The 16,473-nt window shown below is 52.4% G+C and overlaps 3 protein-coding genes across 3 annotated transcripts; 1 reads left to right on the top strand and 2 right to left on the bottom strand.

The window, feature by feature from the left end:
• Window positions 1-1,378: 1,378 nt before the first annotated feature.
• On the top strand, window positions 1,379-3,202 carry LRP88_04958 (uncharacterized protein; the record flags this gene model as incomplete). The annotated part of the gene is made up of 1 exon (XM_083241523.1): window positions 1,379-3,202. One exon carries the CDS (start codon window positions 1,379-1,381, stop codon window positions 3,200-3,202), a length of 1,824 nt encoding a protein of 607 aa, XP_083102671.1.
• Window positions 3,203-3,920: 718 nt separating this feature from the next.
• LRP88_04957 (PARP-type zinc finger-containing protein) lies at window positions 3,921-5,286 on the bottom strand (the record flags this gene model as incomplete). Its single annotated transcript, XM_083241522.1, has 6 exons — window positions 3,921-4,544; window positions 4,595-4,687; window positions 4,738-4,813; window positions 4,863-4,964; window positions 5,027-5,162; window positions 5,268-5,286. 6 exons carry the CDS (start codon window positions 5,284-5,286, stop codon window positions 3,921-3,923), a joined length of 1,050 nt encoding a protein of 349 aa, XP_083102670.1.
• A 652-nt stretch (window positions 5,287-5,938) lies between these two features.
• LRP88_04956 (uncharacterized protein) lies at window positions 5,939-16,398 on the bottom strand (the record flags this gene model as incomplete). The annotated part of the gene is made up of 18 exons (XM_083241521.1): window positions 5,939-8,174; window positions 8,229-8,709; window positions 8,758-9,232; window positions 9,280-10,545; window positions 10,596-10,838; window positions 10,887-11,676; window positions 12,210-12,496; window positions 13,102-13,187; window positions 13,238-13,298; window positions 13,452-13,824; window positions 14,415-14,451; window positions 14,506-14,815; window positions 14,865-14,925; window positions 15,005-15,414; window positions 15,465-15,746; window positions 15,794-16,055; window positions 16,115-16,266; window positions 16,321-16,398. 18 exons carry the CDS (start codon window positions 16,396-16,398, stop codon window positions 5,939-5,941), a joined length of 7,890 nt encoding a protein of 2,629 aa, XP_083102669.1.
• Between the last annotated feature and the right edge of the window lie 75 nt (window positions 16,399-16,473).

Raw genomic sequence — 16,473 nt, 5'->3', positions numbered from 1 at the left:
CATCTTGAAGACCCTGCAAGGGGTGGAGATAGACCCCCCTGGGGAGGCGATACAGGGGATCATCCGAGGGCCCCAGGGGAACGGACGTGAGCATCTCCCCGCTGGGCTAGCAGGCGACCGCAGTGAATCCTTCATCCAGCGCTAGCGGTCCGTTTCTCTGGCTGGGGGCCCGTTTACATATTATCGCTGTGGCCGCCCTCGACACACACGAGGTGCAAGTTGGGAGGCGTCATACCTTCATTCCTCTCTCGTGTGCTTTGCGCTGTTCACGGTGGTTTATTCTCCCCCTTCATTTCAATTTTCCATCGGTCCATTGTCCTCTTATAGACAATCCATTCTCGCTCGAGGCTGGTCCATTTCTGCTGCTTCCGGTTTCATTCGATCACGACGACGACAACTGCTCACCAGCTGCCCGCCACAGCCGCTCTCGCGTGTTTGTTTCTCGGTGCCCGGTTTCTGGGTCTTGGGACGGAACATTTTTTTCATATTCTGAAATCATTCAAAACATAGGTCTCTGCCGTCCTTGTTTTTGCCGATCTCATCCTTTCTCGTCTGCGTGTGTGCTGCGACAAGCGCCTTAATTCCTCCCTCGCACAGCACAACATAGCACAGCACCAGCACCGCACGCGCCAAACGTCGATCGTCTGCCGCCTGCCCTGCCTTTCTCAACTTTGCACTCGCTTTTCTTCACGACGTTCGGTCAATCTCTTCTCTCTCTCCCTCTTCTGCAGATCCTCTTTTTCGATCAACCTGGAGATCGCCAGCGAGTCCTGGCTCCATCCCCATCTGCATCTGAGCACAAGCACCTCGTGGACGAGGTGAACGGGACGTCATTGAGCACCGCGCGTGATTCGATTCCAATCGCCCTTTGTTCTGCCCGGATTGCAGACACTGTTCATTCATTGTTCTCTTGGACCTTCCCATTCTTCTCTGTCATCGCCTTTGTGCGCCGTGTCACCATTGTTGTGTTGAACACAGCCTTGATTCACCCAAACTACCACGACCACACCGCTGAGCACCGCGCTCATCATCAACAAGCAACCCTGATTTTCATTTCTTTTTAACGACCACGACAAACGACTGACTACTCACCATCATGTTCTGACAACTCTGAACATACAAGTCACTAAAGGAGGAACAAGCGCACATCTACTCTCTTTCAATCACTGTCGTCTCTTTCTTCTTGTTCTGGGACAAACCTCTTCCCGCCGCGAACAACGTTCATTCACTCTCTCATCTCTTCGACATTTCCCGATAAAACAAGGCATATACCGCTCATTTTCTCGCTCTTTGCTCCTAAAGGAGCTGCTACTACTACTACACCTAACCAAACAAGATGGATTTCTACCGGCGCCGGATCGCCAGTGCCAATTCCTTCATGGCTACCTCAACCTTGCAGAGCCGTGCCGAGGCGGCTCACGCCAACCCCGAGCAGGCTTCTTATACACCCAACTATCACTCGAGTCTCGATGGCGTCAACCAACCTATGAACCTGCTCTTCAAGGATGTGCTTTGGTGGACACTGGGCATCATGGCCCTCATCGTTCTCGGCATCCGCATCTTCGAGATCCTCTGGGCAAAGCTCCGCCAGGTGTCGACGCTCAACGTGGCCGGCAACAAGCAGGGCTACTGGAGAACCTCGCAGTGGAGCTGGATGCCCGATCTCAAGAAGCACATAATCTATGCCCCGTTGTGGAAGAAGCGTCACAATAGAGAAATGAGGCTCTCTTCCGCCATCAGCATGGGTACCCTCCCCTCACGACTTCACTTTGTCATCCTCTTCATCTACCTCGGTAGCAACACTGCCTACATGTTTGTCCTCGACTGGGCCAATCAGAACAAGATGGCTCTCTGCGCTGAGCTTCGTGGCCGCTCTGGCACTTTGTCTCTGGTCAACATGGTGCCCCTCATCATCTTTGCCGGACGCAACAACCCTCTCATCGCCATTCTCAAGATCAGCTTTGATACCTACAACCTGCTTCATCGCTGGATGGGTCGCATCGTCGTCCTCGAGGCCATCATCCACACCATCGCCTGGGCGATTGTTGCTGTTGACGACATTGGTTGGGAGGGCGTTGGTCATTCCATCGCCACCAACCTCTTTGTGGGTTCAGGAGCAGTCGGAACGGTGGCTATGACCCTCCTTCTGATTCTCTCGCTCTCACCTCTGCGACACGCCTTCTACGAGACCTTTCTCAACGTCCACATCGTCTTGGCCTTTGTGGCCTTCATCGCCACCTGGGCTCACTGCGCCTCGTCTGAACTCCCTGGCGGCCTTCCCCAGCTCCCCTGGATCATGGCCATCATGGCTCTCTGGTTCGCTGACCGCCTTGCTCGCATGATCCGGATCGTCTACGTCAACTGGTCCGCCAAGGGATGGACTGACGCTTTCTGTGAAGACATGCCTGGCAACGTCACCCGAGTAACACTTCACCTGCCCAGATACGTCGACGTGCAGCCCGGAACTCACGCCTACCTGCGATTCTGGGGCCTCTGCGCCTGGGAAAGCCACCCCTTCTCCATCGCCTGGGTTGAGCACGTTAAGGACTCTTCCCTGCCCGTCCTCGAAAAGGAACCCTTCAATGCCATCGACAAGCCCAACACGACCACCAAGGTTTCATTCCTCATTGGAGCCCAGACCGGCTTCACCAAGAAGCTCAACGATCGCGTCTCCTTGTCCCGCCGACCCCTTCGCATCAAGGCTGCCATGGAAGGCCCCTACGCCGGCCACAACAGCCTCGACTCGTACGGTCACGTCGTCCTCTTTGCCGGCTCGACCGGCATCACGCACCAGGTCTCGTACATTCGCCACCTTCTCCAAGGATACAACGACGGCACGACAGCGACTCGACGCATCACCCTCGTCTGGATCATCCGCGAGTACGAGTCCCTCGAGTGGGTTCGCCCGTACATGGACGTGATCCTCCGCATGCCCAACCGCAAAGACGTCCTCCGCGTCCAGGTCTTTGTGACTCGGCCCCAGAACCCAAGCGACATCGTCAGTGCTAGCGCCACAGTGCGCATGTTCCCAGGACGGCCTAACGTTCCCCTCCTCCTCCAGAAGGAGGTCCAGGAGCAAATGGGAGCCATGTGCGTCACCGTGTGCGGTCCAGGTGCCCTCGCCGACGACGTCCGGGAAGCAGCACGCGTAGTCCAGGGTTCGAGCGTTGTAGACTTTGTCGAGGAGAGCTTTACGTGGTAATAAGCGAGCAAGGGGCCGTGAAAAGGAGAGGGGTTTCTTTCGAATTGTACATATTTAAGGCAAAGGACAATTAACTATCTCGGGAGGGTGACGTGTGGTTGTATATGAGGAGCGAGCGAACCAACGCACTATTCTAGCATTTCCATAGGCTCAATGATAACATATAGATCTACTTCATTCATGTTTGAGATCAGTGCCTTTTACGCCATGTCCTTGGAAGCCATTTTACCCTTGGTCTATACGAATCACGACCTCAGATGTCTTTGTAGTAGGTAGGAAGGCAAGTAGGACGACAACACCAACAATTGAAGGAATGCATGGTACAAACAAGAACATAGTACCGTAGGATCTCGCGCCTGTTGGTTGGGTTCATATCATGCCACGAATGCCATACCTACCTGTTACCTAGGTATGAAAATATCATCTGGTCAACAATCATCCCCCCAAGGTTATCAGTTGCTGGTCACAACATCACCTGCTCAAGCCAATTCCACCATGCCTTGAATTATTACACTACAGTCGTGCCTTATTTTGTACATTGACCCCCATTTATCAACCAAACAACCCTCATCAGTCCACCAGATATCATGGCAAAACGCTCCCAAAACATGAAATGCACACTGATCATGCCTCAACACCTCGACTCACCGAGGAAACATCATTATCCCTTGGCAGTCAACAATCCCCAAGACACCTCGACATCTCAACCAAGACACGCTCAAACCTTGCGAGGGCGTCCACGACGGCCCTTGGCCTTAGGAGCAGGCTTCTCGTCTTCCTCCCGTTCTTCAGCAGCGTCTTCATCCTCCTCGGCAACAGGGGCCTTCTTGGCGGCGGCCCTGCGTGGTCTTCTGACTGCGGCAGGCTTCTCTTCAGCTTCATCCTTCGTCTTTCGAGCAGCAGCCTTGCGCCCCTTGGCGGGAGCCGGGGCGGGAGCGTCCTCCTCCTCCTCAGTGTTCTTGGTGGCGGCCTTTCGCCCTCTCTTGGCAGGAGCAGGAGCAGGAGCAGACTCCTCTTCATCAGTCTCGTCCTTGACTTTCTGGGCCGAAGCTCGGCGTCCCTTCTTAGCGGGAGCAGGAGCAGCGGCAGGCTCATCTTCATCAGCCTCATCCTTGACCTTCTGGGCTGAAGTCCGACGTCCCTTCTTAGCGGGAGCGGGGGCAGGAGCCTCGTCCTCAGTCTCATCCTTGACCTTGGGCTTAGCAGAGGCCTTCTTGCCACGGGCAGGCTTAGCAGGAGCGGGCTCCTCCTCCTCTTCATCTTCCTCCTCCTTAGCCTTGACGGCCTTGGCCTTGCGTGCCTTCTTAGGCTTGGGCTGGTCCTCCTCATCGTCGTCAGCAGCCTAGATATCGGGTTAGCAACGTTGGTGGTACAAGTTGGTTAAGAACTTACAGCAGCAGCAGCAGCAGCATCCTTCTCCCTCTTTCTCTTTTGAGCAGCCGTCAGATGGATGCCCTTTTCGCCGAGCTTGTTCTTCTCGGGATCCTACATGACAGTTAGTTGAGCCGACCAGCAAGGTAACCCGAAAGACTCACTCCATTGAAGTCTAAGGGATCAATGAATCCCTGGGTGACGCAGCGTCGAACCTTTTCCTGCAGGTCAGGATGGTCCCTGGGAGCGTGAGTACAGAGACAAAGCATGGTGCAGGATCAATACTTACCCAAGCTCATCGTAGCCGTCGATAGCCTCGCAGTCAAAACTACCATCGCCCTGCTCGCAGAGATCCCGGACGTTCTGCAGCTGTTGACCGGAGACACATCCCCTATGGTACACGTTAGCAAGGCTGCTGGGTTTGCGACTGCGACTGAAACCAGGACATCTTACCAATGCTTCCACGCCCAGCTTCCATGATCTTCGATACTGACCCAGCTGCCAAAGCGGAGGGTGCCCTTAGTGATCTTCTCCTTGGTCTTCTTGCACTCGCTGTCCTTGCAACCAGCGCGGTTGTTGGGGGACACCTCTGCGACGCCGTTAGAAATCATGGTTCGTCATAGAGTTTGGGGGAGAAGCGGCCGCAAGAAGCGCGACAACGGCGCCCACGAGAACATGAAATTCCGAGACTCACCAATACGGTATTCGCCCATCTTTGCGGTGGTAGGAAACGTGCTATGATGCGACGAAAATGGCACGAGAGAGAGGGAAAAATATGAGTCGGAAGATACAAAGGGTGCAGACAGAGAGAGGGGGCGAGCTTCGCTTGGGTTTGCGCGCGCGACCTGAAGAGAAAATGGCCAGGGTAAAAATCAAGAGGCGCAACAGTGAGGAAATCAAATACAGGCCTCAGAGCTGGCGGGAAAGGAGAGGGAGTTTATAGATATCCCTTCGCCTGTGAAGTGAAAAATAGGCAGAGAGTGAGAGAGGGGAGATGAGGTGAGAGATTGAAAGGAAGGGTGAAGTGGGAGGCGCTGCCAACGCATGGAGCTTGGGAAGGAGCTGGAGCTGGGCTGAGGGAGGTGCGCGCGACGCGTCGTTCGTTTTTCTTCCAGGCAGGAGCTACTCAAGTCACAGGCCCCCTCCCCTCACCACCACCACAATGCGCCCTCGATAACCAACCAACAGGCAATAAATTAAAATGCAGATAAAGAAAGCTAGGCATCTTGGAAGGCAGTACATTGATCTGCAGTTTTCATTTTTCTTTATTATTCACACTTTCCCCTCTCTCTATTTGCCTTGAATTGTCTATTTAAAAGAACCCATTGTCTATCTATCTAACCCCAGCTGAAACGTTGCACCATCTCAAAGAAATGGGCACCACCCAATATACATGGCTGCTAGGTTCCTAGGGTCGACCGCTTGTTTGATCAGCTCTTCCACCTGTCCTTCGACTCCTAATGGAATACTCTCGTGCGGGAGCAATCCCTTGACTTTGCGCTTGATGCTGTCTACCACACTCTGCGGCTGTAGCTTGACGCCTACGTCTCCCCTTCGATGCGTCCGCTTCTCCTTCTGTAGATCCAACGTCGGGTCATAGATGAATGCCTCAAGAATCGTCATGAGCGTCTCTTCCTGTTGTCGAAGGATGCTCAGAGTCAGTTCACATGACTTGCGAAAGGGTCCTTCATAGCCGTAGATACCCATGGCAGCCACCATGTTGTGAGTGAGCCTAAACGGTACACGCTCGGGCTTGGCAAACGTGAGACCTTTGTCAAACAGGCAGTTGAAGTCGACATGAAAGACTCCTCCATTGCCCTCTTCTAGGTTGACGTTCTCGCCGTGCCTGTCACCAAGTCCGAGAATCGTGCCCACCATGGACATGACTGCGCATGAGCGTGTGTATCGCAGCCGGGCACTGAACCAGGCTGATGGGTTGGGGAATTGTTGTGTGAACCAGAGCTGGAGCACTGGCGGGAACCGACCGAGAACCTCATCTGTAAACACTCTTGTCTTGCCATCCGAAAGACAGGCTTCGTCCATCAGCTGCTTGAGAACAGTGTAATCAGGATAGATCTTCCGTGAAGCATAGAGCCCAATGAGGATATCTCGCATAGTTTTGATCCCCGGCACCCACTCGATGATACCACACTCTTCGTTGAGAGGTGTGACTGCGTACGTTCGGATGTAGAGCTGCCTTCGACTAGATTCGGCGTCTCGCTTCAACGATCGATTGATCAACCCGTTGAACTCCATCAGACGTTGATCAGTTCGCAGGTCATCCTTTGGCTTGATGAGGAGCATGTAGAGCTTTCCATCACTGCCTCGTGCCGTGAGTCGTCTTGGTTTGGCGAGCGAGCTAAGCACCAAAACATCATCCAGGAAGGACCCAATTGTCACCACATCTCTCGAAAACGCCTTGTGTTTCTTGACGTATTCGGACACAGCTGGCAGTGTCGCCGTCAGAGAGCCTTCGACAGGTACCACCAACGGGCAGGGGGTGCATTTGTGGTTGAATCGAAGGTCTCGAGTGAGACTGGCGTGGACCGTCTTGTTGCCATGAAAGTCTCCGTTCTGACACGCCAGAAGTAGCTGTTCAGCCAGCTTCTCTCCCATCCTCAGTAGATACTTCAGGTCATATGTTGAGCCTTCCACCTTCTTGGATACGCTCCTCAATGCCTGGAGGATCTGAGTGCCTCGCGCTTTTCGTTCCGATACTTGTCTGGTTGTCATGATGCCGATCAGACTCCAGAGCGCCTGCCGAGGGTGAGCTTCGACAACCTTGACGATGATATGCGTGAGCCGATCGAAGACGTTCGGGTTCTGATGCGCAATACGGGCAACGATCTGCGGCAATGCCGTGTAAAAGACATACGCTGGTAATCGGTGAATATACTTGTCGAGGAAAGAGTGCAAAAGATTCAGTTGTTCCACGCGTCTCCGATGAAGCTCACGAGACAGTGAGACTTTGCCTTCGGGTGCCTTGTCCACCTGTGCTCCCAGGTCCAGCCAAAGGGTCAAGATCCTCGGGAGAGTCTGATAGAGATACTTCGTTCCTGAGTTCAACGAGCGCACGTAGTTTTCAATGACAAGCCTGGCAACCTCGCCCGTAATGTAGTTGTCGCTCTGGTCATCAACCTTGAGCGGCTTCTCGGCCTCAAGGATCTTCTTGTAGTGTCGACCAAGGTAGTAGTGTCCTTTCTCCCACGTGGAATACGTTTTGGGCGGCTGTTGATACTTCTCGCGCAAGGCTCCAGCATGAGTTTGACCAGCGCTGTCGAGCCATTTGGCAAGGAGGAGTTGAGCCCTCGCTGTCAGTAGTTTTTGTTGCGGGCTCAATTTGGTGGAACCGGTACTGGTTGAAGTTCCTGTTTGGGTCATGAACTTGTTGCTCTTGATAGCTCCCTGGAGAATCTGAATCGCCTTGCGGTGTTGATCTTCTCTCCAAAGCAGCTTGGCATTCTCAATGGCCGCACCATCGTCGCCGAGCTTGGAGGCGTGTAGAACAGCGTTGAACGACTGGTGCAACGAATTTGTCTTTCTCGCAAGCCGTGCGCTTGACAGCCACAGGCCTGAGATGTCAAGGTCAGTAAATGCTGGCCTATCCGCAGTTAGTACTGGAGACTTTCTGCATACTTTGTTCAACCTGACTTACCGGCTGAGTTCCATGGCTGCTCGACGGATCCCAAGAAGGTATTGTTTATCGTTCACGTAGGCACCCAGAACCTCAAGTCTTCGATCCAGAAGGGACATGGACTTCTGACGCGCCACCTCGTCTTCTGTTGGCGTAGTCATGATTATCTCCAGGTCGGTGAGGATGTGAGCCTTGAGGAGAAGATCGTGACAAGCCTGGAGCGATGCAGTAGATGAGGTGCTCATTGATGCCGAAATCTTTCTCCTCATGTCATTCACGAGGAGAGTCAACTCGGAAAAGTCACTCTTGTTCCTCAACTTGGCAAAGATGGTCGCGACCGATATGTTGAAGTCCTCGACGACATCGCCATGGAATCGTTTGCTGAACTTGGCCAGGCTTTGCCACCTGCCTGTCACCCATGCCGCCTCCACAGCATATGGCATGATCTTGTTGTCTGTCGAAACATCGGTATGCATTCCCTCAACATGATTCAACAGGACCTCTGTTTATAATTAGCCAAGAACGAGACGGGGATTTCTGGATTCCTCACCGTGTTGGCCGGCTTGCTTCAGGCAGTGAAGCAAGTCGATCTGGAAATCGACGTTGTCGGGGCTTTCTGCTAGTTGCATTTCATACCAGTTCTGTACCGCGGTCCATCTTCCGGCCTTGCGGTGGCTCAGGATCTGCTGGTTGATGTCGAGAACATGAAGATGGGCTGATATTCCGTCCAACCCATCGGGTTCATCGATATTGGCGTAGATGTCCTGGAGCTTCTCGAGAAGGCGAGTGCGCTCATCCGGCTTTCTTTTTCTCTGTTCCATCTTTTGGGCATGTTGCTCAAGGTGAAAGAGAGCCCTGGCGTAGTCGTTGCAATCGATGGCCCTTTCTGATATCAACTCGGCTGGTATCATATCCAGAGCTTCTTGGACCTGGGTTAACTTCTCCTTGTCGGATTCGGTGAGGCGTCCTGCGGCTCTTTTGGTCTGGATCCATCTCATTGCGCAGTCCACAACTCGGAAAACGACCTGGACTCCATTAGCAGCCTAACATTGCCAAGTGTTCCACAACTTACATGGCAAAATCGCTTCATTTCCTCCTTCTCTTGATACGAGGCGTTCTCTGCAGGTTGATGCTTCAGGATGTTGAGCAACTCGCCGAGGACGTCGTCCTTTTCCTTCTTAGAACTTCTGGATCCTAAAAGGAGATGCAGAACCAAGTGTGGGAGAAGGTATTCAGCGATGATGACATCTCTGACGCGAATGACACGCGCAAGGGGCTCAAATATCATATCTGCATAAGGGGTTTGTCCCTTTCGTAAAAGATCCAAGACGATGAATCTCAGCCAGGTTGCATACGGCTTCGGGGGAGTGGTCGCATGTGGTTTAGGGGGACTGAAGATCGGGTACTGAACCTCCAAAGGAGCCATTGGCGCAACAACATAGCGGGAGCCCAAGAAAGGGGCCACCACTTCTCGAACAGCTTCTGGCATCGCAATGTATTTCCGATAAATCTCGCTGCCACCCAGCATGCCGGTGCCTTCCATGGCACACGCGGCCGTGATGTCGCAGCGGTTGAGCAGCTCTTGCATGGCGAATGACAGAAATCCTTGAAACTTGTTGTCAGTGGTAGACAAGAATGCAGGCACAAGTTCATGCTCCAATAGAAAAAGGACGAAGTCCGTGGTTTCTTCGGAAGTCTCCAAGTTATTCAAGATAACCACGGACCGCTGTTCCCTCACTGTCTCGATCTTGCTAGGATCCAGACACCCAATTAGGCCCATTGCCTCGGTACAGAGCGGAGCGATCTCTCCCGGAAGGTTGTTGTACGTGCACACGCAGTCAAGAAGGGATCGCATGAGCGCTGCAACAACAGCGTCTGATTGTTGACTGGCGGCGGAAGCATGCAGTGCATTTTGGTTGGTTTGAAGGTATGAGACCAGTTCTGTCAGTGCTTGGAGGACAACGCCTGAGTTCTCGTGCTTGATCCGCTGGGAGAAGGCCTCTAGGGTTTCCTCAACCAATGGCGTTGCTGGTCGGTGTTGTTCCAGCTTCGTCTCAACGTCTTTTAGCTCGGGAATGTGGCGAAGGGAGGGCAGCTTGAGGATATATCTCGCAATCATGCCGTCGTAACGATTAACGGTGGTCTGGAGCATCTCCTTGGCAAGCAGGGCTGTTGACTCGTTCAAGGAGTCCCAATATTGGGTAACCACATAGAACGTGGTCTCCAGCAGCTGCTCGACATCCTCTTCATCAAAATAATTGAGCATTGCCGCCCAACAGGAGAAACTCGCTTCCCTTAGAGTGTCCTGTGCCAGCGTAGATAGCAGACAGGCGGCAATCTATTGCACATGTGAGCAGTGAAAACAGTATGGAACTCGGATTTTCTCACCTGTGGCCTGGCGAATCTTGCCGAGTCCTTGATCACGCACAGCATTTGTTCCATAGCCCGAATGTATCGCCGACGTTCTTGGAATGGAAGATTCGGATCATTGATGACTTCCGTGAGGCGAGCCATAAGGCCAAGAAGATGAGATTGAATGAATCGAGGAGTTTTCTCCCCTTTCTTCATCGACCTGGCGTCCTTGTTCTCTGCTAGAATCATTGAAGCGATGGTGTTCAAGGCTTTTCGGACCTGCAAAGGCATTAGAACCTGACATAGATTGGTGAGCATCTGACTTACGGGTGCCTTCTTGGATTCATCTGCCTCGCCCGCCACCTTCAGCAACTCCATGACGGTGAGGACAGGCTCTGTCTGGAGAAGCTCAATGATGGGCGCAGTGTGAAAATGAGTCGATATTTCGTTCAAGCGCGACTTTGCAAAGGCAGTAATGTCTTCAGTCTCTTGGATCAACAATAGAGCAAGAGTGGCAGCTAGGTTCGGGGGATCCATCACCACCATCCAATCTCTTGGGTCCTGCCGGGCTTCTGAAATCTTCTGGATCACATCCTTCTGCTTGTCAAGCACTAGCCATGGCACCGCGTGTGTTTGGATGACGAGAAGCAGCTCGTTAACCGAGACCTGCAGTAACTCAGCGATCACACGGCTCATCTGAGGACGATGAACCATATCCTTGGTCGCCATGTACGCCAGATTTGGCCAGAAAGGCTCAAAGAGACCGCGGGGTGTTACTCCGCGGGCTTCTGACAAGTTCAAAAGCTCGTTGAAGGCGAATGCCGAGACGATGTTGTTGCTGCTTCCCAAGTATTCCATGAGCTTGATGAGGACCATGTTAAGTTCGTCTTCGCACACGACTGTGCCCAACTGGCCCCATGCCATGATGAATGTCTCTGTTAGATTGGCACGGTTCTTCTCAGATAGCGACTTGAGAAAGGCAATTGAATTTTTCCTGTTGCGATGCACCAAATCCTGGCGCTTCATCGGAGACGTTCCATCCGTCGCGCTCGAACGTACACTACCGTGAGCAGCGTCGGCTTGGAGATCAGGAAGGGGCTGATTGGCAATGCCCTTTCTACCTGGGTGACGAGTCGGGAGTACCATGCGTGTAAAAACTGGCTCGGGTCTGTCAAGAGAGAAGCTTGCCAGGACTCTCCCTGCAGCGATACGGAGTTCCCTTAAAGAACTGTTCAGAGATTGAAGACACCACTGACCCAATGCGGATGTTTCCAAGTTAAGCAGTTCTGTATCATCGCAATGTTGGACCACTCTTCTAAGCGCCAGCATAGCAGCAACTCTTGGACGGCGAGACTCTGCGATAGATGGCAAACGGACCAACTTTGTAAAGAGAGCTTCAACTCGAGACCTATGAAGGATGGCCTCGTGGGAAGTTGTACGACCCAGCCATGAATTCGTCTCGCAAATGGGACATGGGGAATCAGCCGCCTTTGGTTCGACAGCATCGGGCGATTCGGGCTCACTGTCAGCAAGACAGCAAATTCTTGACAAAAGATCAAGAGCAAGGCACTGGTGCGTTTCATCGACCGTCGGGAACGCATCCCTTTTGTTCATCAGTATCGAGACATTAGTGCTTGAGGCATAACTCACAGGTATTGTTGTTCAAAATTCGCCCAGTTGTCGTCATCTTCCCTTGAAAGTCCCAAGCTCTCCCCAATCGAATTAACTAGGACAGACATGGCGCTATGATCTTGGGATGAAACCTTTCTCCGTTTGGTACGGTCCTCGGGGTCGACATCAGGTTCCTTATAGGCCATTGACAACGCCTCGATTGCCTCACGCACATACTCGTCCTGGAACTTTGAAGGATGCAAATCGTTGTCAAGCAATTTCGGCTGGGGAACGGCGGTGACTTGTCGCAGAGTTTGTGTCGTTCTCTGTTGAGTTGTCAGCTTCCGGCAAAGCCTGATTGATTGTGGTTTCCCACCCATATATCTGTTTCTGCTGGCATCTCCGGATACAGTAGAGCAGTTTCGTCCACAAGCTTGGATACTGCTAACCGACCAAGGGGTCTATCGCCGATGCACGCCTTTGCGATTGTAGCAAGCGCCACGCAATACGTGCGACGAGTCTCCTCGTCAGTGGAGTCTAGCATGGGCGAACTGTCAGGGCTTGATGCCATCTCACCGCAAAATAAGACCAGAAGCGTGACGGCCTTATTGCGAAGTGAAACGCCAACTCCCTTCTTATTGGACAGCGCCCGTACAATCTGTAAGGTTTTCTGAATGATATGAAGAGGCGAGCCCGGAAATACAGATTCGTATCGCTTCTGGAGAGACCGCATGTCCACAAGAGCGTCGAGCAACCATACCACACTCTCCGAGAACGACGAAACCATGTTAAACGCTACATCACCGGATAGTAGGGGATAGGATAAGGCATCTCCGAGGCTTAGGCACTGTTGAAGAGCCTGTGGCATTCGTTCGACGCGGTAGGTGAGTTGGTTGAGACGGGATAAATCGTCGCCTAAGTGCCGGCTTACGGCGAAGTCTGGAGGAAGGGACAGATCCCTGAGAATTCCCTCTGACGAAGGCACAATTGAGAGATTCTGCAGGTAGTCAAGAAGGCCTAGTATCTGTGAGCAAAAGGCGTCTTCAACACCATAGAGCAACACCTACGAGACAATGTGGTGCGCAGATAGAGCATGATAGCAGGAGCCAAGTCCCACAAGCTCCGGGTCTGCGCTACAGTGAGTATCAAGTATTGAAGGAAACCTTCAATGCCCTCCGTAAGCTCGACGCATTGCGGATGCCCAAGAAGCCTCAACAGTTGAGGGAGCAACCAGACCCACAAAGGTTCTTGGCCGCGAAACATGAACTCTTGACCATTTACTTTGTGTTTGAGCACCAATGGTGTCTCTTTGATGGTGAACTTGAGAAAGTTGATTGCCTTGATGCCCTCGGTGCGTACATGGGCCCAGTCGAGGAATGGATCGTCCAACCGAATGCCATCCAGGACAACGCGAGCGTAGACGTAAAGGAGCATGTGATTGTTTTCAACACGCTCCTCAGGAGTTTTAAGAAGTGCGGGGTCATCTTTGACGCGTTGGATGATAGCGAAGAAGCCCTTCAACTCACTGTTCTCGTCCGACCTAGAGGATTTGGTTGATGCTGAAATGTTCTCCACGAGCTGGGCAGCTAGGGTTGATGGCGGAGGACCGGCAGCAAAATCAACGCCTGAGCGTCCGTGATCAAGCAGAGCCGCCCTGGGATGAATATTTCCGGCCATGACGCATGAAGCATCGTGATTCCACGCTGGTTTGGATAGATAGCGAGGGATGGCTGATTTCAAGATCCAACAAGGCGGAAGACGCGACGGTGGGTAGTGGGGCTTAACGCGACTGCACGTGACCACTTTACATGGTCCACTGTCTGGCTGGCACATTCCTACTTGTCTCTGACTACCTGGGGGAACAGGAGATGTGAAAAGATAAGTGCTCTCCATTTCTGTTTCAAATATTTTCAGGTCTTAAGATATTGATAAACTATATCATTATATGTATAAAATTCATGGCTTATTTGTATCTCTATGTCCGTTTTCTTCTTCATAGTTAGGTATCTTATACTCTCATGTTAGTCAGTTGGTGGGTCATATTCGGTCTCAAACGCTTGAATTAGATGCACTTTCCTCCTACAACTACCTACCTACTAACACCACCAAATTTGACTCCATTGACGAACATGCTTACAAACAACAAACGCCTGAACTTGATCCGAGATAATTCATTACTCCGTGGAGTGTTCATCTCCTTTCTGTCGTACAATTGTGCGGCATCCAGCCAGTCTCTGTCCTTACCGTTCGTACCGGACAGTTACCACATCATGCGTAACTCCTGCGGGACCGTGTTAGAAGGATGGGGACTTGAATTCATCTGGTAATTTCTTACCTCCAAGTTTGACCTTGTATGTGATTTCTGCTGATCCATAACTGGCTTCGATAACTCCCTTGAGACAGTAGTACCGATGCCACCCCATGCGCCTGACCTTGGCAGTTCTCTTGGCAGAGGCGGGGATCTTTTTCAAGTCGAGCGAGAGCGTCCCGATATACTGTGTGCTTGAGTCTAGGTGGATGGGCGTCTTTGAGTCGTCACTGTGACTGAAAATTTCGATCTCGGTCTGTGGCTCATGGCCAAGCATCACGGGAAGGTCGCACTGATACTCGATTGTTGATGGTTTGCCCTCGGGGTAAGACTCACCCTGCTCATGTCAATACCGGAGCGTTGTCGACCCTTGTAAGTGTTGTTACCTTTCTGATGAACCAGCACATTTCGGTGACTACCGTCTCCTGCTCCTTTTCGGACCAGAAACTGCGACATGTCAGCGAGGACTTGAAGAGCGATCCGAACTACCCACGCTTCCTTTGGATCATGCCTCATCATATCGTACTTGGTCAGCAAGCATACTCCGTACGATCTTCTCGCAACTCGGGATGCAACCTCGACTCGGGATATTGCTGGCGAGTACCGACTGAGCCCGTGGATTGCCGCGCCCTTGACGACAGCCGTCCAGCCGCTCTCTGGCTGAAGGACCTCGGTTTTGGATGAGATGGCCTCCCGCACACGGGACTTGAGATACCGGCTCTGGCCAAATCCTCCAACCATGATCACAGCAGCAACACCATCTCCTGCCATCTTGATTTGCTCCTTGATGAGGCAGACGATATCTTTCATGATAGGCTCAAAGATCTTGGTCTTCATGTCCTCCTGTGACATTGTGTATCGGTTTCGCCGCAGACCAAGGCTGGGTTCGACCTTGATTGTCAGGGGCTCACCCTTGGGAGAAAATGTCTTCTTGAACTACGACCCTTAGAGCTGGGGCACTTTCGGGGGATGCCTGGGTCACTTACCGACTCAAATTCGTTCAGAGCAACTATGAGCCTTTCATCAGTCCAGTACTTTTCACCATGGGTTTGCTTCAGATGCCGGCGGAAGCGGGTGTTGAGCATCGAGGAGCCGCACTTCCCACCAGTGCCCTCTGTGACTTCGTTAACCTCGAGCTTGCCGACTTGTGTGACTTGATATGATATCAGATCGACAGTGCCACCTCCTGCGTCACAAACAACAAACTTGCGCCCTACTTGTAACGTGGCAGGGCTCAGAGTCTTGAGGGTATAGAGTGCTGCTGCTTCCTACACGCCAGTTAGGACTGCAATCTCATCCCTGATATCGAACATACCGGTTCCGAAATAAGCATAATCCTTTGATGCCCACAGAATCCAGCCATTGCAGCTGCCCGCTCTGTGGCCTGCTTTGCCGCAGGCGACCAGATCGCAGGAACCGTCACGACAAAGTCCATGGGGGTCGACCTCACTACACTTGGCGACAACCGTGCCTCCAGAATGGTGACGAAATGCGCGTGGAGGCATGATAGGTATACCTTGGTCAGATCTTGAGCTGACTCTCCATCCTTGGTTATTTGGCCAGTGTCGTCTAGCTTCCTGCAAGGGTTACTTGATTAGACCAAGTGACTGAAACGACCACGGAAGAGCAGACGAACAGTTTGAAGTATTTACTTCTCTTAGCCGACTCAGGAATTTGAAATCCCCATTGCCATCCGTTGGCGACCTTCCGGAGCTCGGTCGGCACCTTGGGACTGCTCTTGGAGGAGCCGACGGCGGGCCAGCTCGTCACAACATGTTGAACATCGGGCTGACGGAGGTTAGTGGAGTGTCTCGAGGTACAAGGGCAGACCAGATGGCTTACTCGAGTTGTGTCGGCCCAAGCAACCCCTGAGTAAGTCGTTCCGAAATCTATCGAAACGATGATTCTTCGGCTGCTCATGGCTGATGGTTGCTATCTCGAGGTTCCCTGCTATGGCTGTCTCATCGCTATATCAACTGCTGGTGACACAAGGCG

The sequence above is a fragment of the Fusarium phalaenopsidis genome (assembly GCF_050370095.1).
Source record: "Fusarium phalaenopsidis strain FUZ10S chromosome Unknown contig_32292, whole genome shotgun sequence".
NCBI classification, from domain to species: Eukaryota; Fungi; Ascomycota; class Sordariomycetes; order Hypocreales; family Nectriaceae; genus Fusarium; species Fusarium phalaenopsidis.
Note: the sequence above shows the minus strand (reverse complement) of the source record. Positions and strands in the feature narration are given on the sequence as shown.